This window comes from Telopea speciosissima, chromosome 7, assembly GCF_018873765.1.
Source record: "Telopea speciosissima isolate NSW1024214 ecotype Mountain lineage chromosome 7, Tspe_v1, whole genome shotgun sequence".
Classification (NCBI taxonomy): Eukaryota; Viridiplantae; Streptophyta; class Magnoliopsida; order Proteales; family Proteaceae; genus Telopea; species Telopea speciosissima.
This window is the reverse complement of record NC_057922.1, coordinates 2,883,076-2,907,169: the sequence shown is the minus strand read 5'-3', so window position 1 is coordinate 2,907,169 and position 24,094 is coordinate 2,883,076. Positions and strand designations below refer to the sequence as shown.

Below are 24,094 nucleotides of genomic sequence, written 5' to 3'. Positions count from 1 at the left end.
ACAGCATCCAACGATATCTGGCTGTTTCTGAGATACAAGTCCAATAGAACAAATCACAAAGCTTTACATTCAACCTTTGGATAATCAACCATAAAAATATAAAAATACATCAAACTTAAACAAGAAAGGGGAAGGTTTTTTTTTTTTTTGAGGGTTGGGGGTGAGAGAGAGAGAGAGAGAGAGAGAGAGAATCAGATTTCTTTCATCTTCCGCCAGATAATTCAATGGCATCCTGGTTATATATCGAGTCTTCTCCGAAGTCAAATCTCCTCTGTAACCTGTCATACTCTTGTCTACGAGTAACCTCAACTAGCTGCCATTCTTCCCACCTCTCAGCTAAACCTTCCCCTTCCAGCATCCTTACCACCTCTGACATTGTTGGACGGTCCTCAGGTGACGACTGAGTACAAAGCAAGGCAACTTGAATCATCATCTCAACCTCTTGGCTATCATAGTTCCTGATTAGGTTGCGGTCTACAATAGCATCAAGTCGTTTCTCCCGTTCCAGCTTCTTAACCTTCACCAGCAGAAAACACACAACTAAGCAATCACAGAAGAAATGAACTATATACAATTGTACACACAAGGATAAATCAACATCAAGGGTCTTTTCTATGAGAGAAGCAGAGACTCGTTGGTATGTTGAAGCATGGAGGTGTGGCAAAAAGTGATGGAAAACACTGATAATAAAAGAGGTGGCAACTAGACATTAGCAAGGGTGGGTGCATGTAGATATCTATAAATGTTTTATCTGCACGAATGTCTTGACAGAGGAAGTGAACAGTGAACTCTATCTACCAAGACAAAGAGTAAGGTTGTTTTTGCCTGGTTTTCCCTTGCCAAAACATGAAACTTTAGCACCGAAGTCTGACTTACAATACCAACATATATACCTAGTCAGTCAGACCATGCTCCCAAGTCCCAATCCTAGCTAGGGAAATTATATATCAATAAAACACCATAAAAAAGTTGCTCATCAGGATAAAATTAACTCACATGGTCAAGCAATAAGACATCATCTTCTTCTTCTAACCGTGAAAAGTCAATTGCACGCTGTCCTGTTACAAGTTCTAGAAGCATAATCCCATAACCAAAAACATCAGTCCTCTCAGATGACTTTCCAGTAGACAGATATTCAGGTGCAATATGGCCCATGGTCCCACGAACTTGAGTTGTCACATTAGTCTTTCTTACATCCACCAACTTTGCCAGACCAAAGTCACCAACTACAGCTTCAAAATCCTCATCTAGTAATACATTAGCAGCCTTGACATCACGATGAATAATCTTGGGATTGCAGTGTTCATGGAGGTACTCTAACCCACGAGCTGTGCCTAAAGCCACTCTCTTTCTTGTGGGCCAATCTAACACCAGCTCCCCAGGCTTAAGCTCTGCATTAGCTTCAGCTATGTTAGTACTACTAGAAATGAGTAAATACAACTGAGACCCATAGTAACTGAGAAATTATTCTAATAACTATTTAAGAGCTTGCTAATAACTATGATCCACACCACTAACTCAAATAAACTATGTTCCAATAGTATCCTTAGAAATAGGGGGAATAAACAATAATTGGAAATTTGGAATGTACTCTCCAAGTGTTCAGATTTCAGACCTGTTCGACCTAACATTGTTTGTAAGTAATAGCAGGGAAGATGTTTCCTTAATCAAGATCATGATTCACTTATAGAAGCTAACTCTCTGGGTGGATGGGGGTTGCAGTATAACAATGCAAAAATTCAAAAGCTGAAGAACTAGCCGTGTGTATCTGGGCGGGCATGTGAGAGGCACGGAGAGGAGGATAGATAAAAAGAATCTCTACTTAATTAATATTCTGCATAAGGCCCAAAGTACCCCTGTTGCACACTATGCTCCCAACGGTGGAGTAGGTTCAATTTGACAGTTTTGGGCATGAGGGTGTAGTTCCAGCTTATTTTTCAGTCAAGACCTTGCAAACACATGCTACACATCACTCAAGTAGTAGTTCATAGGTTAACTTTCAGGAATCCAAACTTAGCCTTGATTCCAATTTCCAAACTCTAGGCATAGGCTAGCTTTTAGAAGGCCCCTATTCTGTTCAGTGATTCTAGCAATCAATAGCAGCAGCTTTGTTTCCATTCATGCCTTCAGTCTTCGACTCTTAGTTTTCTGTTCTGTTTTATCAGCTTGAGCCTAAGACAGTTTCTAGAAGATCATAACTGATTTCTATTTTGAGTTTAGTAGTTTCTACTTTATAATTTTAAATTTTAGCAAGTTCTGTTGTTTTCTATCACAGCCTAAGGCTTGAAAACACACTATATATAAGGGGTTGACTATGTTTTATAGGCAATTCACAGATCAATAGAAGATGCTGTTTGAATTCAACAGTTGATGTGGTTTCAACAGGGCGCCAAAATTTTTTCCTGAAGGGAAGGGGGAATCCTCAAGTTGGATGGATTTGGAACTCACATCACAGATGGATTTGCCCTGGCATTTTCTTCTAGACTAATGTCTCAATTATTTTAAGCATGTCTCCACATTTAGTGTGCAGTTTGCTTTCAAATTCCATATTTCTTACTCATATCTTTCATTTCCATTCCAGTCACTAAACCCTAGTTTAATTCCTGTTGTTACTTACTTTTCATTACCCTGGCCTGTTTCTTATAGGGATTTGGATCCTCTGCAGCCTGGGGTTGAGCGGCCATCATGCTGCGCTCAACTCATAGGTCACCACGTGGAATTAATGCAGATCCAATGGTTGGTAGATGGCAGCAATTCAAAATTAAAAAATGCTAGGCCACCATCTACCAACCATTGGATCGGCTTTAATTCCATGTGGCGGCCTGTGAGTTGAGCACAGCACAATGGCCGCTCAACCCCAGGTGGCAGAGGATCCAAATACTTGTTGTAGTACATAGTACAGGTTCTATTGACCCAGTAATCGGCCTGAGAAATCTGACAAATTTTGATCACAGTTGGGGCTGATTAAAAGGGTGGTTCGATCAAGTTTCAGACCCAACCCTAGTTTAATTCCTGTTATTACTCACTTTTTAATTACACTGACCTGTTTCTTATAGTACATAGTACAGGTTCTATTGACCCTGTAATCGGCCTGAGAAATCTGACAAAATTTGACCACAATTAGGGCTGATTAAAAGGGTGGCTCGATCAAGTTTCAGACCCACCCATCCAGTAATTTGAGTAATAAAAGAAACTTCTGCCCTAGTTTTAAGTTATCAATTTCCTTTTATTTCTGTTTTTATTCATCTGCAAAAAATTTGTCCTCATTAGCCTAATCTGTCCTATATCCCTTCCGCAAGTCTGCCCTAATTTCTTAATTTAGTGTTAGGGTTTCCAGATGCACCAAAAGTCTGGGATCCCCCAAGAAAAAGAAACAAGTGGATGTAACATAGAAGATAATTTTTTATGGCTTAAGTTTAGACTTTTAGTAATTTAGGGGTGTAAAAAGGTTTCTAGACCCAAAAAAAACCCAAATGCCAAAAGAATGGCACCAATCAAAGAAATGTTTACAGCATAGACAAAGAACAAAAGAGACACAAAATCACTATGTACCGTGAAAATTTTATTTTTGCCTAAAAACTTATCCTTAGTTTTTTATTAAAATAATCGAAAAAAATATACCTCATTAGAAAATTTTATACATAATGGGTGAACCATCACATTATTGTTCCATGTGATGTTGCCTATCTTAACATTAATGACCAAAGTAAACAATCATTATGAATAGAATTAGCAATCAATTACAACTAAAACTATTTAGAAAAAAAGTAAAATAGATTCATAAAGAAAAATGCACACACATGGAGATATAAATAACAAAGATATATAATGAGCAACAAGTAAACCACTGCATAATGTAGTCCTAGATAGGCAAGGCCTAATAGGAGCCAGTACAACCAGGATCTAATCTGAACAGGTCATCCAAATGGGTGAAACTTGAGTATTAGGTCAAAATTAGGGTTAAAGTTAGGTTTAGGTTAGGGTTGTCTTATATAGTAATGATGGGCAGGTGTAGAGAAGTCTAATGGTATAGGTTTTATGATGTTTGAGTGAATGGAAGTAGGTTAGATGAGTTGGGCAGCAAGATAAGGTTATTGGAGACAATTCCTAATGGAGGTAGGAGTAGGGGATTCTAGGGTTTAGAGACATGATTAGGTTACTAATTTCAGAATTAATGTCATGAAATCAACTACTTATTCTGAGCATGAAACCAAAATCGAGTATGGTTGAAGGTCTGAAACTGTGCTTTAATGGAGGTAGGGGCAGAATGGGAAATATGAGAATATATTCAAATCAGACCACAGGAATTAGGTCAAATTTGAATCACTTCCCAAATTAGGGTTAATAGAGGTATGGTGAAAATCTGAGTTCAATCGGATGGCTGGTTTGGTAGCTCTCAAAATCACCTTGTATGTGACCTTCTAGAAGGAAGAAGAATAGTTGCAAAATTTCTTACTTGTTGCAGGTCTTCAATGGCAGCGGCTTTGAAGAAACTTGATTGAAGAAGAAGGACCTCCCGATCTACAAGATGCAAGGAGTCGCTGGAGTCCACCAGCCCAAATCCTTGATATGACTCACAAGAGGTCTTGATATGACACACAAGACAGTCTCTAAGAGAGAAGTAGCAGCAATGGCAGCAAGCAAAAAACTAATTTTTATTAATCAAATTCGTGTACAATACATGGCCCCCTTAGAACCTTATATAAAAGACTCAAAATTAAACTTAGACACTAAAAAGGAATAGCCTAACCCAATCCTTAACCTATTAGCTAACTTAAACTGACTAGGAAACTGAAATAGACTCAAGATAGAGTCCTAATGACTTAAAAACAACTTAAACTACTTAAAATAAAAGAAGATTCCCTACTAGCCAATAGGATATACGAACCTCTTAGTCAATAGGATCACTTCACTTAAATTAGACCAATTGAACCAATTGGATGTAACCAATTTAAACCGGTTCAATTAAAAACACAAAAATAAGACTAAGTATTGAGCTAATTCCGTATGCAACCTATATACCTCTATTCTAAGCCCACTAAAGTGGCCTATTACATAGAAAACCCTTGGGATCAAAGGCCCAACATATATATATCCCAACCCTAGACTTATTCCCAATGAAACAAGCCCTATTTGATGATGAATCTGCATCACTGCATTTTTTATACAAAAATGTCAATTATTTGATGAAATAACATATCATTTTAACTATGTAAAGGAACTAAAAAGTGGAACTATTATAAGATAAATATATCTGTTTCTTTTATAGGGAAAAATTATATCACAATGTGAGGATCTTACATTGGATGTCAATGTATCACACATGCCAGGCGGTCAAAAGCAAGCAGTCCTCACTCCTGAACTTGCCCATTTTCTTTCTATTGGGGCTTTCCATTTAGTATTTCCAGTTCACAAGCGTTAAATAACATTTTTTTAACCTTTTAATTAACTATTATTAAAATTTTCACATATTTATTAGTTTTTTCCCAAAAATTTCCTTAACAAGTGCAAAATACCATGTCAAATAAAAACTTCCACGAAATTTCCCATTTAGAGTGACAAGTAAAAGCAATATCCCCTAAAATCAGATTTTACAATCTCTCCTACAAGCGTGTTCACCAAAAATGACAGTGCAAAGTTTTTAGTGTTCTAGCCCAGTTAATGGTCACCTTACCTGGTTTCAAGCAAACTATCTCAGGACTCAGGTAGAAGCTCAAGTTGGAAAAACTCTAAGAAAATATAAATACTTAGTATCCAACTCTAGTGTGATCATTCATCAGACAACAAGGCATGCTTATGCAATCATACTAAAGACCAAACATATCAAAATTTTTGCTTCCCTAGTGTCTAGTTCTGGTATAATCATCGTCAGACAAGTGCAAATATGATACCACTGTGACAATGATAATGTAAAGAACAATAGATATATACAGTTTATAGCAAGAAGTAAAGTCGTAAAGATGAGTTAGAAGGATCTTATAAGACCACTGTCATGGTAGGTTGAAGATCAGCAACACCAGCCTCTTGCACTTCCATAGTTGTCAAGGCATCGCCTAGGCGTTCAGATGCCTTGGTCGCCTTGCATCTAGGCCACCTCCAATGTCTTGGGTCACCTAGATGATGTGACAACTATGGACCCAAGTATCCAGCAGCTATGTTTAGAGAAGGGGCCCATGCTGTCCTCCAGATCAATATGTTACTCATAATTTGCTACATGAGTGAAGTACCATAAAACATACTTAAAAGAGGTATACATCTTTAAAAAGTTAAACTTACACAATATCCTAAAGGTTGGCTACGTATAGTGCCTCCAAGTCCTATAGGACCTATACCCTTTCCATGCTTACGTATAGTTGTTGCCTTGTCGAACTTCTATTTGGGTTTGGTTGGCATTGGTTGGGCCCTTCCTACATATTTGAAATTCTTGTCTACTAATTGGCCTGCTCTTCAGCTCATCCCTTAGGCTGCTGCAGTGTGGCCTAATGGATCAAAATAATAGAAGGGTGTTTGTGGATAAAAGGTGGAGCATCCCCCGGCTATGCATTGAACTAGGTCCATACTTAGCTGATTGGGAGGCCAAACTAAAGAGTTAAATGATGTCAACAGTAGGATGCTTGGTGACCAATAGAGGTCTTTTCTGGCAAATGGATTTCGCCCCATGCATATATCTTTTATATAGTCTAGTTTTGTATTTGCTGTTCTCGATTAGCACCATCAATGAAATCTATTTCTAAGAGCTACTAAAAAAAATCAAACACCAAAATGAATCATTTTAACAAGAGGGAAGTACAAAACCCGTATCTTGGGCCAGGCCAAGCTAGGCCTGGCCCATTTAGATTAGTTAACACAGATATTCACATAGTGAAATAAGATAATACTGCAGGACACAGTTCAGTTACCAAAGGAGAATGTTCATGTAATGGACAAAGAGCCTAACATCAGTTCAATTATCAAAGGAGAAGGTTCACACAATTATAAAAGAGCCTATACCTCGTAAACGATAGGCAACACTTAGGTTCTGCATAAACGGATAAACTAAAAGCCGCTCTGATGGTGTTGTACAGAACCCAATAAGCCTTAAAAGATTCCTATGAACAGCTACACTTATCATCTCAACTTCACGTAAAAAAGCTGCCTCTCCCCCCGGACTTTCATAATCAGTCAGCCGCTTCACAGCAATCTTTGTATTATCGCCAAGCACTCCTTTATATACCTTTCCAAAGCCTCCTTGTCCAAGAACATTTTTCTCGCTGAAGTTGTCGGTAGCCAGTTGAAGTTCTCTCCACGCAAACCTCTTCAATTGACCAAATGCAATTCTTCGGTCATCTTCTCCTGAGCAACCCACCCAAAAAATGAGAGTCCTGAATAAGCACTTTTCATACAATAGTAAAAGTTAATAGAAGATCTAATATGCTTCAAGGATCATATTGTGATCCTTACACCACCAGTAACATAAAGATTATTTGGCAGCTGATTGATTGAAAATAAAATGTTCAATATGTAAACAATGATTCTATGAACCTTATGTGGTTAACAAGACCTGAAAACGATTCCTTGATTATATATATCAATACCTCCAAGCTCCAACCAATCTATAGTTACTAGCTCGGTTCTCTTTTTAGCTTCAGTTGTGCATACAAATGGTTCAATCATGATGCATACTACCATCCAACTGACATATGCAAAGTTTAAAGTATCGGTATCGGTATCGTGTTGGAAGGGTGATTTTAAGAGATGTATCATATCATTATCCGAGAGACAAGATACGTTAAAGATATGCATGAAAATGGTCAAGAAATGTATGGAAATGCTTAGGATACATGCAAAATACAGTTTGAAGCATAAAACAACGTAACTTCTAAAATGCATCATGTATAAAAGGAGCACGAAGAATCAATTGATTATGTATAAAGAATGAGGTTTCTTACATGTAATAATACCAAAAAAGATGTCAATTTCAATATGGGGAAGATTTAGGGTTTAGATGCACAGATCATTGCAAACAAAAAAAGACCCTAGTTTGATGCAATCATTCAGATTGTATTTCCCTAATCTAGTGATCCTTTGCCCCCAAAAAAACCGACACTAACAATCAATATTTGAGCAAAAAATTAAAAGTGTTGATAGATAAATCATAAATGTTCTTGCGCAAATCTGGTTTTGATCCTTGATTGCAGGTTGTTTAATCCCCAAATAATGATGAAATCAACACTACTAGAGTTGCTTTTCCAATGGAAGCAAGGAATCCAGTTGATTTTGCCAAAAAATAAAAAAATATATATATTATAATGCCTTACAGGACCTCTCAGTAAGTGTTTTGCAGTTATGCATCCTGTTCTGTAGTTTATAAGAGATGTATCGAGCATATCAATAGGTACTGACCATTTCGGGTCACGTATCGACCCAAAACAGTCGACACATTTTTTTTTAGGTATCATATCGATACATTAAAGATAAGATACGTATCGGTTATTATCGGCGGATACCGTATGATACTTAAAACCTTGGACATATGTATGCCAAAACAATGTAAATTAAATATACTTAGTCATGGTATCATGTTTGGAAAATGCAGGATCCTAAAAAATTCAGAAATAAAAAAGGTCGTTAATCATGGATGAATGTCTAAAGCCTAACAAACTTTAATTATATCAGCAGATATTAGCCAGAACATTAACTCATTAAACTAAAAAAGAAGACAAACCTGAAACATCAACAAAGACCTCGCGTCTGTAGCCCTTTTGCCTACTCTTCCACACAAGAAACAGCAAGCCACCAAGGAGGAGGAGACCTATCACTGCTCCAATAATTCCAAAAGTAATTCCAAGCTTCGACTTCTGGGACACATCTATAAAGTAAGACAAATATGTGGGCATTAGATCTACCGAAGGATGAATGAGGGGTAAAAAGGCATTCACATGTCAAATACAAATTCCAAAAATCATTTATTTAAATTAACTAACTAATCTCATTACCTGTATTAGCACTATTAGATTGACAAAGATGTGAGAAATTTACACCACAATACAAGTGGTTCCCTGTAAAACTAATAAAAAAATTAACCAATTGTTAATATGTATGAAGACAAAAAATATGATAAAAGTGATATTTATCATGTGTGATGTGCTTACTGCCCGAATGATGAGTATCTTATAAAAGATATTGTTCATACTTGTATGTTTGAACTTGAAACAATTGCTGAGGGACCTGCCCGCTGAGATCATTGGAATCCAGCTGACTGTCAATAGATTTCCATTTTATAAAGTCAAATACTTCACAAAGATGTCTATCAAACAATTACAGACACATACATGTTCCAAAAGTTCAAACTTAAGCACACAACTTTCCCCATTTCATGCAATAAGATGAAGTAATTAGGATTTGAAGTTGTGGATATTCTTACTTGGTTATTATGTAAATAGACCTTTTTGGCCTGGGCTGGGTTGATGTTAGTTTTGTTTAGATTTTTTAGCTGCTAGTAGGAATTTCCAAGTTTACATTTTCTAGAAGAAGGGTATTAACTGCGTTATGAAAGTTTCTGCTTTCTTCATAAGGATTTAGTCTATAAATAAAGAAATATGGAATATGGTTTATGGTTTTCATGGTGAAGAATGGGTCTTCACCAAGGGGTTCAATGGGCAAACCTTTGTAAGGCTGATGGGCAACCTTTGATTCTTCTCATGGTTAGCAGATTTCTTCCTCAATCTTCTTCTATTTTACCATCAAGTTTTATTTCAGTTTTGTCTTGTAACTCTGCTAACGGCGGTACTGTTGGGCTTAGAAGAAAGACCTGCAAACCCATTATACCAGTCAGATTTGATCTGAGATTTTTGTGTTGGTTCCCTAATCATACCAATCCTAACCAAATATTTTGATGAAGATCAAGTGATAAACAAGATCTATACTGTGATTTAAACCTGGTTTCAGATATGACTTTGCAGCAGATTACTGCAGGGTCAAGATCAGCTAGGTTTGATGTGGTTTGATCTCAAAATCAACGTCATGGATTTGAATTTGTTAATTGGGAGCGCCATTATAATATCATGAGCCCAAACTATAGGATAATTTTTTAAAGGGTCCTACGTCACTCCTATATGTCTCTTTGAAGAGTGAAGTGAAATGCTTAACTAGTTTTATTTTAACCTTGTTTTTACATTGAATATTAACTAAGAATATGGATAAGTATGTAATTTCACATCCTCCCCTCTCCAACACCCAAGAAACTATGATCTCCGGCAGCAATCCCTCGTCCCACCATCTCCCCTTTTTCGGTGAAATTTATACCCTCCCCTCTCCCCCATCCAAACTCCCCAACCACCACAATCTCTTGCAGCACCCTGGCTGAAAAGCCCTCTAGCACCCAGAGCTCCCCCACAGCACCTCCCTGCGTGACATGAGCATACTGGCAGAAAACATCTCTGCCTCCCGCACCAACTCCCCCTCCCCCACTGCCTGCTCTCTCATCTGCGCCTCATTCCAAAAGTGTCTGGGCCGTTTCAATGGTGATCCTCCATCTCCAACTCCAAGTGCCTCCTACTCTCAACTCTTTTTTCAGAAAGTATAGGGAAAATTCCTACGCTTTCACCATTTCCACGTTGTTCTATTCATCTCGTTCCCCTACATCTCCACATCCTGGTTTCAATCGGACCTTCATCCTCTGACTTGGAACACAACTCTCCACGCCAATTCTCCATCAACTTTACAGAAACAAAAGGAGAAAGTTTCTGGGTGTTTGCTCCGGGTCAAACAACTCAGTGCAATCATTGCAGAATCAAGAGAATAGATTCCCAAGGGCATCAACCTCGTCATCCACCAAGGAGAGATAACATAAGATGGTTTTAAATTGGGTAAGAAATGGGGCCAAATTACCCATTGATTGCACACAAAGAAGAAGAGGCGGCGGTGGAGCAAGTAATCTCCCACCCCTCCCTCCCTGTTCTCGAGCAGTCTCGCCCCACCACCCTTGTTCTCCCGCCCCTCCCTGTTCATCAGTATTTTCTTAGTTCTCTTTCTTTGTGGGGGGGGTCTTTGAGGTGATGGATGGGGGGAAAGAGAGAGTAGGATTAGGGAGTAATTTTGTCCATGGGAGACGAAATGTTAGAGACTCAATAAGGTCTCCTCTGCTGCCTTCCGAGCGAGACAATGGCATTGTTGGTCGCTGGAGACCCAAATGGTGAGAAATTACTTCCAGGTACCTCTATTAAAGTATTTTTTGTCTAATCACTAATCAGATTATGACGGAGCAGAATTCCCATTAAAACCACTGGAATGCTCGCACCAGTATGCTACTAGGTCCCAAATGTCTTGGCACACAAATATTAAAATTGTTAAATCGTACTCTAAATATGTAAACATCAGCTTCTATCTAAAGAGTCCAAACAAATTAAATGCATAAGGGCTCAAAACAGATGTATTTCCTTTGGTGTTTAGAAAGCTGGCTCTCCTGTAGAAAGTAATCAGACCCAAATCGAAAGAAATTAATTTCAGACCAGGTCAATGGTGACGGAGGAGGAGATCATATGGAGAATTCAAACCCTATCAATCAGCAGCGTTGGCCTGCAAGAACCCGGTGAATGGATCCCCTGACTAGAAGTCTTGATTGTACCTGTGAGAAGAAGAAAGTGATTGGACCTGGGGCGGTGCTAAGAGCGCAACAGAAGTTAATGTTCAAGGATGCTCGAAGAGCATTGTTTGATGGAAGATTTCATCGGGGTTCAGGCAATGAGGACTGGGTGAAGTCGGTTCAGCGTGCATTGAATGTTGATTATGCTAATGGCTTGCAGTGCCTTCTGATCTCACTGCGACAGATACAGAGAGTGTATCCTCAGGCAGCACTTCAAATCCTCTAGCTTTGAAGTACGAAACAAGGCCCAAAACAGGAGATAATGAGATTACAAGTGACTTTACAAAGATTACCCTCCCACTCAAATTCAGTACAACTATTTATGAGGATAAAAATGTCCTACTGAAGTGAACTTTTTCCCTGGCTGTAGTGACGTGAAAGATTATCCTTTTTTAAATTAGAAGTAGATTAGTTTTAAATTTGTTTGTGGGGTCCAATGTTTAGATGTATAGGGGAGGTATTATTTTTTAAGTAGTTTACTTACATAAGCTTATCCAAATAGTGGGGCTCAACTGGGAAGCTTCTTCAACACCTTGTGCCTCAAAGAATTCCAACTTTTCTGGAATCTTATCTTTTCCAATAGTGGAGATTAGTTTATGGGTTTATTTTTTGTGTTATCTTACTAAAAAAGGTTGACTTGATTAGGAACTCTTCTTTTGGCCCGAGGCTGGAGGAGAGAAAGTATTAGTTGGTTTGGGTTTATGTATTTTATTATTCTTAGGTAGTCCGTTAAGGAATCCCTACTGCTGGTTGATTATAGGATGTTCCCCTATTTGTTCTTATTTCTTTTTCTTCTGTTTCAGTTTTATAAATACATGTAAGAGGCTTGGCAGCCTCACGATTTGATAATGAATTGAAAGTTAGTTAGAAAGGTGAGATTGTCATGTCAACCCTCTCCTCTCTTCCCTCTGGTGCAACCCGGGTCGTAATAACCCTATTGGGTTGCTTGTAGGCCCACCCAAACAATTAAACCCAATTATAAACAAGCAGTGGCAATATTGTAATTAGTGGAAGTTTAAACCACGAGAGAATGTAACAAATAAGAGGAAGTTAACATATAAGTGGAGAGGGATAGTTTTGGAATGGGAAGCAAAATATGAATAGAAGGTAATAATGCAACAAGGGGAGGGTAATAAGGGAAAACGGAGTTAAAAGCATAGTTCAAAATCTCGTATCGTTTCAGTCAAAGTTCCGAATATTTCAAGTATTTTCGGTCAAGTCAAAATGAAATGCAACATCGAATTGATAAAATGCAATATTTCGAAAATTTCTGGTGAAATTTCGGTAATTTCGGTCATCTTGTTTCGGAAATCTTGGTAATTTCGGTCATCTCGTTTCAGAAATTTCAGTCATTTAGGCATTTTACACCCACAAATGGCCAAGCAAAACACAGAAAAAATACCATATTTCGACGAAATTTCAGTCAGACCGAAACAAAACGAGATTTTAAACCTTGGTTAAAAACGTTTTAATTACCAAAGGAAGGAAAGAATCGTCTTCAACCCTCGATTGTGAACACCCAGCGGTAGGAGAAGAGACTCAACCGACTGAACTCCCTCTACAGGCTTTTGCTTGGCCTGAAATTTCAGGCGTAGGGTCGCCAACCCAAGCTCTATTGACTCCAATTAGTATCTACTCAAACAGTAAGTTGGAGAGCTGGTAGGAAGATCTGCAACACTGATTGGGCAGTGGCCTGAAAACCAGCAATGATGTCTGATTCAATCTTCACAGCATGGGGATTCTTAGAGGATGGGATTCCAGAGATCAAACCACCTGGAGTAAGGGTTCCTTCAACTCAAGTCTTAGCCTCTTAGGGTGATAGGAAGAAAAAAGATAGAGATTGAACCCAATATTAAGGGGCTTCAAGGTATCATCCAACAGCTTAGGAACAACGATAATAGTACAGTCGCAAAGGAAAGGGAAGGAAGAGCGCGAGAGAGGAGAGGAGAAAAGCACACTGCCACAATCACAACACAGACAAACAACAAACAACAACAACAAACTCAGCCTTATCCCTTAACGGGGTTGGCTACATGGATCCAAACAAATAAAGTAAGTAAAACTGAGGTCTAGACAAAAAAGAGGAACGAAGAGATGGAAAAACAGGGATGGGAATGAGATGAGAAGTGAAAAATGAAAAATGACAAATGAACGATGGAAAAATAAAGAAAAGTGACAGATAAAAGTAGGAGGAAAGAGGCACAACCCAGCAAGTCAGGAGAATCTCGCAACACACAGGCAAACACAGACCCAAAATCTTTCATTCAATCTCATTCTGTCTTCTCCTATGTAATACATTATCACTATAATGCAAACTCCCTTGCCTGATAATAGAAATCCAACTAAAAATGGAAACTAAAAAATCTAGGCAACATCTCAAATATAGAAGCTACCAAAGAAATCGTACATAATGTACCCACTCGTATACAATAAAATAAACTAAAAGATTACATCTTATCTCAACTACCAGCACTTGCCAGACCAGAAAATTGGGTTAGGACCGGTTCTTGGTTTGGGCCTCCAAAGTGGGTCATGTCTGACTAGCTAGGGCCCCTTCTCCCTCGACCTGCAATCTCCCTTTTCTCTCTCTTCCTACCACCAGCAGATGCATCCATCCGATCTACTCATCTCCCAGAATTTATTATTATTATTATAGTTGATTTTTGGGGTTGCTGTTGGTTGGGTTTGAGAGGTGAGGAAGATAGAGATCTAATCCTAAAACTGAATGGTTTGGGTGCTGTAACATCTTGAATGGAAGTAGTTTGCTGTGGGTTACTGTAGTTGTGCAAAGGTTGAAGAAGAACAAGGTTCTCCTTGTATGTTCCTCCTTTCTACTTTATTCCTATTCAGAGTTTATATTTCAGAAAGGCCCTCCTATCCACAATTAATAACCTTTCATCCCAGAGTCTAATTTACTTTTCCAAAAAAGTTCCTGCACTGTCCTGAAATTACAGAATTGCCAATGTTGTATTAGTTTGGGATGGGCCCTAAGTGACCTAATTGGGGTTTGAAATCCTAGGTTGCATAATAATTGTGCCTATACTCATGTCATCAATTTCATAGTCTTTATATAAAGAAAAAAGGAAAGCAGAAGAAAGATCACGTACAGGCTGATCAGTTTTGGGAGACCGGCAACTGAATCAGGGATACTTCCATTGAGATTGTTTTGGCTCAAAATCCTGCAACATAATCCAGAACGTAACAATTTTACATCAGATAAACCTCAAATAGAAATTAAAAGGTTCACCAAAAGAAACTTAAACAAAAAGAAATGCAGAAACTGCTACTTACAAGAACTGAAGGTTCTTAAGATTGCCAAGGGTGGATGGAATTTGTCCAGTCAAATGGTTATTGTCCAAATTCAAGCTTATCAAACTTGTCAAATTTCCAAATTCCTCTGGAATCCCACCAGTTATGCCATTACCTTGCAATGAACTGCATGATTAATTAATCTGATAAGCACAAGCTAAAGTATACTAATTACTCTGAGAGAGAGAGAGACTGTTTTGTTTTCACATCCAGCAATGAACGGGAGGAAAGAGAAATCCACCTTAGATACTTAAACAAATCTCCATGACTGCAAATTTACCTTATTGCAATGACTACTCCAGGACCATCCACTTTTGCAATTATCAGAGATAGTTTTTCATTGTGGCAACCACATCAATTACTGTTAATGTACACTTAGAATTGGACATTGGGGCAGGTTTTGATGTGGATTCTGGCCAGAAGAAGAACCAAGGTGGTTCGAGTCAGCCTCATGTGGATAGCTTGGACCGGTTTGAGCCAGCCAGCTGGCCTTCTAGAAAGGCCTTTGTTGGCCACGATTTTGACAGGAGATCTGGTATCTGAGCAGTCACATCTCCAACTGCTTAGTTGCTAATTTTATTTAGTTTCTGTTTTAGAGTACTTGTTTGTTTTAGAAGGCTGAGCTATAAAGCCTAGTAGTTTCTAATTTTAGTTAGGTTTTAGTAGTTTCTATTTCTCTACTTGCTATTTATTGTAAGCTTGCCTAAGCTATTAATAGGCCCCTTATTGTAAGGAAGGAACAGAATAGGAGAATAGAATTTATGGCCAAGCCTGCCATTGGTTATGGGAGAAATTCCATGTTTCAACAGCTGGGATAGCTGTGGGTGAGAGAGCCAATCCCCTACCCCTTCTCTTCTCTATCTTCTCCTCCATTGCACTCGATCCCTTTAGTGTTGCTGCTACCCTGTGATTAATACAAGTGCTGTGAAGACTCACCAGAAGGCTGCAATTAATCCCCAGATCCATCCAAGGTTGCTGTTGCTGATCAACACAAGGAGATTTTCACACCTTGCTGAATCAGTTCTGCCCCAAGTTCCTACTGCAACTTCAAGGCTGCATATCTCCACATTCATCCATCGAAATCTGCTGGGCTTTGGAGCATAGAACCACCTCACTCGATCCCAAGTCTGGCCCATCCCATTGGCTGGATTGCTCCATATTCACAAACCTTCTATTTTCATTCCACTCTCATATCTTCACTTCTGTCCATTAGAATCTCATCAAAACAGCAGCAAAGCTCCTTCATACCCAGTCCTACACTCTATCCTTCTTGGAGACCCAAGTGCAGTGTTGATTTGCAAGTTTTTTACAAACCTACTAATTTGGTGTTGCTGCCATATCTACCAATTCAGCCATCAAAACTGAGTGAAACTTCCAGCAGTGTTTCAACACCATACAATCAATCTTCGATCCAAGTTTGGTTACCCTCCCAAGGCTGGTTTGGTTTGAAACTCCAACTTTCTAATTTCTGTCCTAGTTTCTAATTTGGATTGTGGGTTATTTGGGACTAGTAATCTAGTCTTACAATAGGTTTAGCTGAACCTGCCAAAGCCCAATCCAAAGATATTGCATGCAAACACAGACACACACACTAATGTAAGACTAGATTACTAGTCCCAAATAACCCACAAACCAAATTAGAAACTAATATAAATTAGAAACTACCTAATATAAACTGAAAATAGAAACTAACCTATGGCAGCATTAGGATAGAATCTTCCTCCACTTGATGGGCCCACAAGATCTTCTAAAAATCAATCCCAAACAAGGAAAATTTGGGCTTTGACACTAGTTCATGCGAACAGTGATAGAGTCTTCAACTTGGGTCTTCTAGAACGATTTCCCTCAAGGCAATATGTGCTATGATACTGTTCACGTTAACAGTAATTCCTGACTGTTCTCTTCTTCATGCTTCGATCTACATCACACACACAGACATGTGCTCCAGCTTTGAGATGGGCTAGGGTTGAGATATCAAAAGCCCAAGATCACTTCGGTTGGGTTGGGCTGAGGTCTTGGGTATCTAGAACTTGCCTAGAAACATAGCCGTATATATGGAGAAAATCTTACATCCATGCAGGTGAATTGTAAGGGTTTGCTTTAAGTTTCAAACCCACCCACATGGGAGATGGGTGTGACAGAAGAAGAACACATCACCCATCGCACTGGTCGAGTTTCAGCCCCATATGAGCAGGGATTGCCTCAAATGCCAGTCTAAAGTTCCATAACATTATAGAACTTACTGTGGAATATAATAGCATTTTCGTAATTCTTTGTCACTATTTTATTGGGGCCTAAATTTGACGAATGACACGGGTGTCATGTCCTCTATCACAATGACCCACCCCTATCTTCCCATATATGTATTCATTCATACATATGATCTTTGTTCCTAAACTAAATTGAAATGAGTAAGCCTGGACAAGCTTGACCTAACCCAAGAAAACTTGAGCTCCGGTGCAGACAAGAAATATTTATTTAGTTGGGTTCAGTCCGGGAATTCTAAAGCAAAAGGTAAGGTTTCATTTTGCTTGGGCCTTGCCTTCCTTGACATTCACTGGGGGGCTCGAGGTCCCACCGAGTCTGCCCAACCTACCAATGCCCACTGCAACTTAAGGAGAAACAAATCAAATTGCAACTTGGTAGCTAAAAATAAATACTTCAGAGGTTGGGGTTCTTTTGCCTTAAAACACTTTTTTTATTCCTTTTTCTTTCTCATGCTACAAATGAAATTATATCATCCTCTATACTTACAGGGTATCGAGACTCTTCAAAACTCCAATCTCGGGAGACAAGGTTCCAGAAAATCCCATGGATGACAATGTTCTGCAAACAAGTAGAAAGACAAAAGGAAAAGAAAACACCACAGTAGGCACAAGATAAAATATTCAGGTGAAATATTTGAAATACGTAGAATTTTAGTACAGTGGAAAGTAATGAACGTAACTGATCAGCAAGAAAGGGATAAGATACATCAAACTAATATGTTTCATTGAAGAAACATCAACTGATGACTTACACAGAAGTGACATGGTTATTAGAGTCACAAGTAACATGGGACCAAGTGCATGGATTAACTAGATTTGGGTTCCAATCATAGAGCTGAGAAGCGGAAGCATTCAGTGAAATCTTCAAAGCATTAAGTGCATCTCCTGAAACAAATATAGGATCAATCACTTTCCATCCGAGCTACGGACCAAACAAGCAACATAAAAGAACTAAAGTCATGTTTTGGAGGGGGAGAACGAGTGAGAGAGTACCAAATGTAATCTTTTCCTTAAAAAAAGACACAAAACATATGGGAGGAATATAAGAAGCGTGTAAATATCAAATACTATTATCACAAAAGAACTAAAGTCATGTTTTGGAGGAGAGACAGTGAGAGAGTACCAAATGTAATATTTTCTTAAAAAGACACAAAACATATGGGAGGAATATAAGAAGCGTGTAAATATCAAATACTATTATCATAATTCTTATTATATTTATTAGTATTATTATGATCATCATTGTTGTCGTCGTCATAAACATTATTAATTTTAACTTATTTATCTCTCATATATATTTGAATCTGGCAACTGCTTCAGTATATTCATGGTTCGTGAATATGTTAACATCAAACTATATACACAGATAACCTTCTAATAACTGAAAACAGAAACTATTCCAGTACTAATACTCAACTCAACTAAACTAAGGCCTGGTTTGGTGTGATTTCTATTTCAATTTCATGGGGTGATTTCTATTTTGGAAATTGTTTGGTTTGATTTTTGCACCTTATTTCAGTGAAATAGAAATCAAATGGAATAGAAAATCTGAAATAGCTGAGGAGTTAGTTTCAATTGAAATTGAAATTGATTTCACTTTTGCTCTTTAATGAACACATGGTTAATTTGATGGGCAAAGCAGTAATTTCATGTTAAAAATAAAACACCACCCTTCTTCTGATGGTCTCACCACCACCATACCCCCAAGACCATGCCACCACCGCAATTGCCACTATCGCCACCACCATCCCCTCTACCAAAGAAATATAAAGAATCTATTCTCAGAACTTGAACTATCAAATTGACTATTTCATAAAATCAATCGAAAACTGAAATAGAAATCATATCAAATTTGGCCCAAGACTTTTTTACAACTAAATCAGGTCGGCTATAGAGATCTTATTTCTCCACTCCACTCTGTTTAAAGCCATGTTTGTTTTCAATCCAAAATCCAATAATATCTTTTCTCACCACTTCTTCATAAGTCATTGCCAGACCACTCCTTGGTCTTTTAAGTCTTTTAATCTGCACCATATCACTCCTCTTTACCAGTGCACTCAATATCCCATGTTGCAACTGCCTATGCTCTCCTTCAACTTCTCTCATTTTGAAGCCACTCCTAAATCAAATCCGATTTTCTTTTCTTATTTTATCTTTTCTATTCTAGTACCAAGTGACAGAGAAAATAAAAAGTTTCAGAAATAAAGACTGCGCACAGAATGAACTTGGAAACAGCTTGGTCACGGGTTCAAGTCTTGGAAACAGCCTCTCTGGAAACAGGGGTAAGGCTGCGTATATTTGACCCACCCCAAACCCTGCTAAACGCGGGAGCCTTGTGCACTGGGTACAGCCTTTCTTACTAGAATGAACTTGGAAAAATAGCCATGTATCCAAATACCAACTAAACTTAATTGGATTCAATCCCATGGCTTCCTCCAGAAATATAGTCTAGAGTTGCCACCTGACATTGGGCCCCCAATTAACAGATTATGCTTTATGATCTAGCCAGAGTTCTGGGCCTTGCAGTTGCATCTATAGACCCTGCAGGTCAGCTCTCCATCATGATAACCCAAAGAGTGCAAACAGAAGCATCCTTAGTTCCTGGATTTAGTAGCTCTGAGCTTTTCAGTTTTATAATGTCAAAATAAAACAACAGGTCTCCCAGGATGCCTCCCCAAAATGACTCATAAAACATAAAGATAAACAGAATAATATACAGACAAAACCAAGCACTGAACAAGTAATATGTACATGTACCCTTTACATTGTCACATTAGCAACTAGATTTTTCATCCTTGAGTTATTCAACTAAAGTTGTACATAAATAGCAGCACTGTTGAGGATCATCTTGACAATTAAAATGTTAGACGTGTAGGCCAATAGCTTCCTAAATAGTTTTGGAGTGGTGCTGATGCAGTTCAAAAGAAAAAGAAGGCCAGCAGCAAACCAGGCCATCAAACTGGACCAAGAATGGACTAATATTTTTACTTTTGATTGTCCACTGTGTTATATGGGCCATGGGCATGGTTGTCAAGGCATCGCCTAGGCATCTGGGAGGCTTGGTCGCCTTGCATCCAAACCCCCTCTAACGTCTTGGGTCACCTAGACGCCGTGACAACTATGGCCATGGGCTTAATGGTTTTGGGTTTACTATTATAATGGGCCACTTTTATAATCCCAAATATTAGGAATTTAAGTCTTATACGAGATTAAGTAGTTATTTTCTATTTTGTTAAGGTTCTAAGATAGTTTCTATTTTGAAGAAGACTTAAGTTGTAAGGAATTCTCCTTGTCATATATAGGGGTTTCCTATTTTGCTTATTTCCATGAAGTTATAAACAAAGAGTAGGGGATCATATCCACTACCAGTGATGTGAACAATTTGTCAAGCATATGCTTACTGATTTATGTGAGACTCAGAGCTCCTTTGTCGTGAGATGCAATGATGCCCTTGGTGGGATGCCAAGGTAGTTTGGTGGAATGCCAAGTTGGACTGGTGAGATGCTCGTCAAGTTCTACGTGGGAAGCCTAGTTTAGATCCTTTTTCTTCTACGTTCACCTTCAATCAGTGCTGATATTGCCATCTTCTCCCATCAATCACAAGTTGTATTGGCAGTTCATTGTTTATCCCTTGATGCTGTTACAGCATTACTTCTATGTTCTACCATTACTGTACCATTACTTTCTATTTTCTTGTTAGTTTCTAATTCTCATTCACTTGCTATTTCTGTCCTAGTTACTAAATTATTTTTTGTTTCTATTTTGGGTTTTAGTTGTTATTTTCCACTAGTTACTAAATTGGAACTTTCTATTTCAGTTACTTTCTGATTTTGTCCCTTGTTTCTAATTTTAATTTCCGGTTCTATTTCTACCTTCTAAATCTGTTAGTTTCTATTTTGATAATTACTAATTTTGGCAACTTACTATTTTCCGAGTTTCTAAACCAAGGATTTTTTTGGCTAAAAATATCAACACGATAAAATAAGAAAAAAGAGATTTTGAAGTTGCTAAATTCTGATTTCTATCGAGTCCCTAATCTCTGCAATCCTGGATTTACACGTAGTTTTCTAACTCTAATCCCTTAGATGATTAGAATACCCCATCAGGTTCCCTACGAGAAAACAGAATATCTCCCAGGATAAGAGCGTCCCGACAACTTCAGACATCTATTAGTCAAGATGAAGTTTAATGAGTGAGTTTATGCAAAATTAAGGTACAAAGCACACAACATCTAAGGAGAAACCCTTAAATCATCTCTCTCTCACTCTCGAGTCTTGATTATTGAATTTTAAAACTTCTATTCTTTGCACTTTTGATTTTGGTTCATTTGAGTTTGTTGTTTGTAGGAGAAAACGATCAATGCCACTGCAACCAGGCCCTGTTAGGACTTTCCAGTTGCTTGCCAACCAAGGCCAACACTGACATTGATAAAAACAGCAGCCTTGACTGTTTAAGAGACCATTCCATTTTCAAAGACACTGATAAATAGCAGTGTTATCAGCAATATTCATGACAATGATGGACACTTCTACCAATCTAATTTTCAGTTACATTGTAAAAACGATCTTTCTGTATTTTCTTCTATTTATAGATTTTAAAACTACAAATATTTAAGAAATCACAGCATAAAAGCATGACCAAATGCTTCTTTTTTCTTGCATAATAAAGTTAGCAGGTTAATAACTAGTAGGGGAAGAAATAGAAGATTGCATGTCCAAGATATTAGAATGAAAACCCAGATTTTTCATTTAAGGCTGTTTCGAGCCCTTTGGTTAAGGATGTTTTCTGCAAGAATTAGCAGTTCTACAGATGTTGTTATGAAAACAAGCAACCATGCTTGACTGGCCACTACGCAAAGGTCTCGAAGTAAAAGAAAAAAGTTGCTACAATTTTCCTACTAATGTTTGACAAAACCAAAGTTTGTTATCCATAATTACAATATTCAAATCAACAAGAAAATCCCAAGGAACCATGCTCTTACATTTGTGTTTTTTCGGATTCTACACGTTCTGGAGCTTATGGTTTTATTCTATTGTATAGGGTGGCTTGATTGCTTGAATTATTGGACTGAGTTTTGTGTGTTCATCTTATTGCTCTTTTGCGGTTGGAAAATTCGTATGCAATACACAATTGATAAAACACATCCATGTCAACACAGCTTGGGATGCTTAATCAAAACTAAAAGGAGGGCATGCCCAAGAACAACATTATGAATCATTAGAGGGTGTCAAAGATTGAGCTTATTTTAGAAGGAAAAACATTTCAAAAAGAGATGTAGAATGTGAATGCCATGATTATTTGTAGCGTTCATTTATGCAGTAATATGTCCAACAGAACAGGTCTTTGTACCTTGATAATCAGAGGTAACAAAAGACTGCAGAGAAACCAACATAAGAACAGCATATCTCAACCCCATCTGTAAAGTTATCACTTCCAATGATTATCTCCAAGGATTACTGAAACTCCAGTACATTCCTGCATAAGTCCTATTACGCAAATACAAGTCAACATCAGATGAGACATACCATCAAAAACAATTCCACAGCGAAACACAAAGTCCTCGTATAGAATTGCTCAAAATTCAACTGTGAACATTAGTTAATATTTACTTTCATGCTGGATATGTAGACTCAAATGTCCCAAGTTCAAGACATTAATCTTTTGGGTCCATCTAATGACCCAAATATACTCCCCACTATTTTCTATCTAATTTCTCTCATTGTAGATAGCTCAAATACACTAGTACCACCACTAGGGGGCAAGCATAAAATATTAAAAGGAATAAGAGTACTAGCAGCATGAATATATTCCTGTACTTCTGTAGCCAACAAACTACAACCGGAGGACATCAATCTGGAAAGAAACCATAAAAGCTCATTCATCCACATAACTGATGATTCATAAGCATACCAAATTATACAAGAGCACTGATTCCATAACATAATGTCAACCAAGCAAAGTAACACCGACCACACCATTCTCCCACTCCGCCAAGAGAAAGAGAGAGAGAGTGGAAGAAGAAGACATATAGTCAAAGAGAATCGTTCAAAACATTTCAACTTTAACAAGCAGCCAGAATTTTTGGACCCAACTGATAAATCTGGGGAGCAAAAAGTTCAGCCCATCACCATCGTCAACCCCAAAAAGAAAAAAAAAATCCCATCCAGAATATTCTCCTTGCTGGATAGAACATGCAGAGCATCTAACACAAGCATAATATATAAAACCCAGCAACTATAAAATCAGATATGAATAACGCAATCCGTAGCAAAGACTGCAAATAAACCAAGTAAACCAGAAAATACAAATATCAAGCTAGAAAAAGCAGAAGCGAAAGGAATGAAATTAGAGAAGAAAATATACCTCGGAAGACAGATCGGAATATACGGAAAAAGGGAAGCTTTTTCACAGTGAATAGTTGGATTTCCTCACGAAATTGACATTAATGTGGGCCAATCCAGCAAGATACACACTCAAAAAACAGACAAATAGAGTTCGCAGAAGTTCATCAGCCGCTAATTTTCTGTGGCCACAGCAACTGCAGAATACCCAATACTCGTGTAAGCAGAAGAAGAAAAAGAAGAAACCCTTTTCTTCTTTCTGTCTATTGTGACTTAAAAGAACAGAGTTCCTTATTCCTTCTGAGGAGGAATAAATAAGCTTCAATACCATAAACAAACAAGGCAAATAATTACAGAGTTTCTTTGGAGTCATAAGGCGGGGCCAAGTCCAATCGAAGCTCCATGGTTGGTTGGCTCAAAAGCACTCGCAGTCGTTTCGCGTTTCTCTCGCCTCTCGCGTGATTTCCATATAAAAAAAAAAGCGCAGGAAAGAAACACGCCTTTGCTGCTACTCACCGCTCGACTAGACCTAGCTCATTTAATTATTATTATTA

The 24,094-nt window shown here is 38.1% G+C and overlaps 1 protein-coding gene and 1 long non-coding RNA gene across 3 annotated transcripts; both read right to left on the bottom strand.

Moving 5' to 3' along the window:
• Positions 1 to 200: 200 nt before the first annotated feature.
• Positions 201 to 23,694, bottom strand: LOC122669793 (probable LRR receptor-like serine/threonine-protein kinase At5g10290). 2 transcript variants are annotated; one of them, XM_043866645.1, is made up of 12 exons: positions 23,563 to 23,694; positions 22,549 to 22,690; positions 17,952 to 18,084; positions 17,687 to 17,758; positions 14,915 to 15,058; positions 14,731 to 14,802; positions 9,173 to 9,238; positions 8,976 to 9,046; positions 8,705 to 8,848; positions 6,991 to 7,332; positions 997 to 1,391; positions 201 to 517 (listed from the first exon to the last, which is right to left on the bottom strand). In XM_043866645.1, the coding sequence occupies exons 2-12, from the start codon at positions 22,613 to 22,615 to the stop codon at positions 203 to 205; spliced, it is 1,821 nt and encodes a 606-aa protein (XP_043722580.1). In that variant the 5' UTR covers positions 22,616 to 22,690; positions 23,563 to 23,694; the 3' UTR covers positions 201 to 202. The 2 variants fall into 2 exon arrangements, with proteins under 2 accessions (XP_043722580.1, XP_043722581.1); XM_043866646.1 differs by lacking the exon at positions 23,563 to 23,694 and adding an exon at positions 23,110 to 23,180 and having other exon boundaries at positions 22,549 to 22,685.
• On the bottom strand, positions 16,486 to 17,058 carry LOC122669795. Its single transcript, XR_006334082.1, has 3 exons — positions 16,870 to 17,058; positions 16,595 to 16,597; positions 16,486 to 16,523 (listed from the first exon to the last, which is right to left on the bottom strand). It is a non-coding gene; the product is annotated as an uncharacterized LOC122669795 (long non-coding RNA).
• Positions 23,695 to 24,094: the final 400 nt, after the last annotated feature.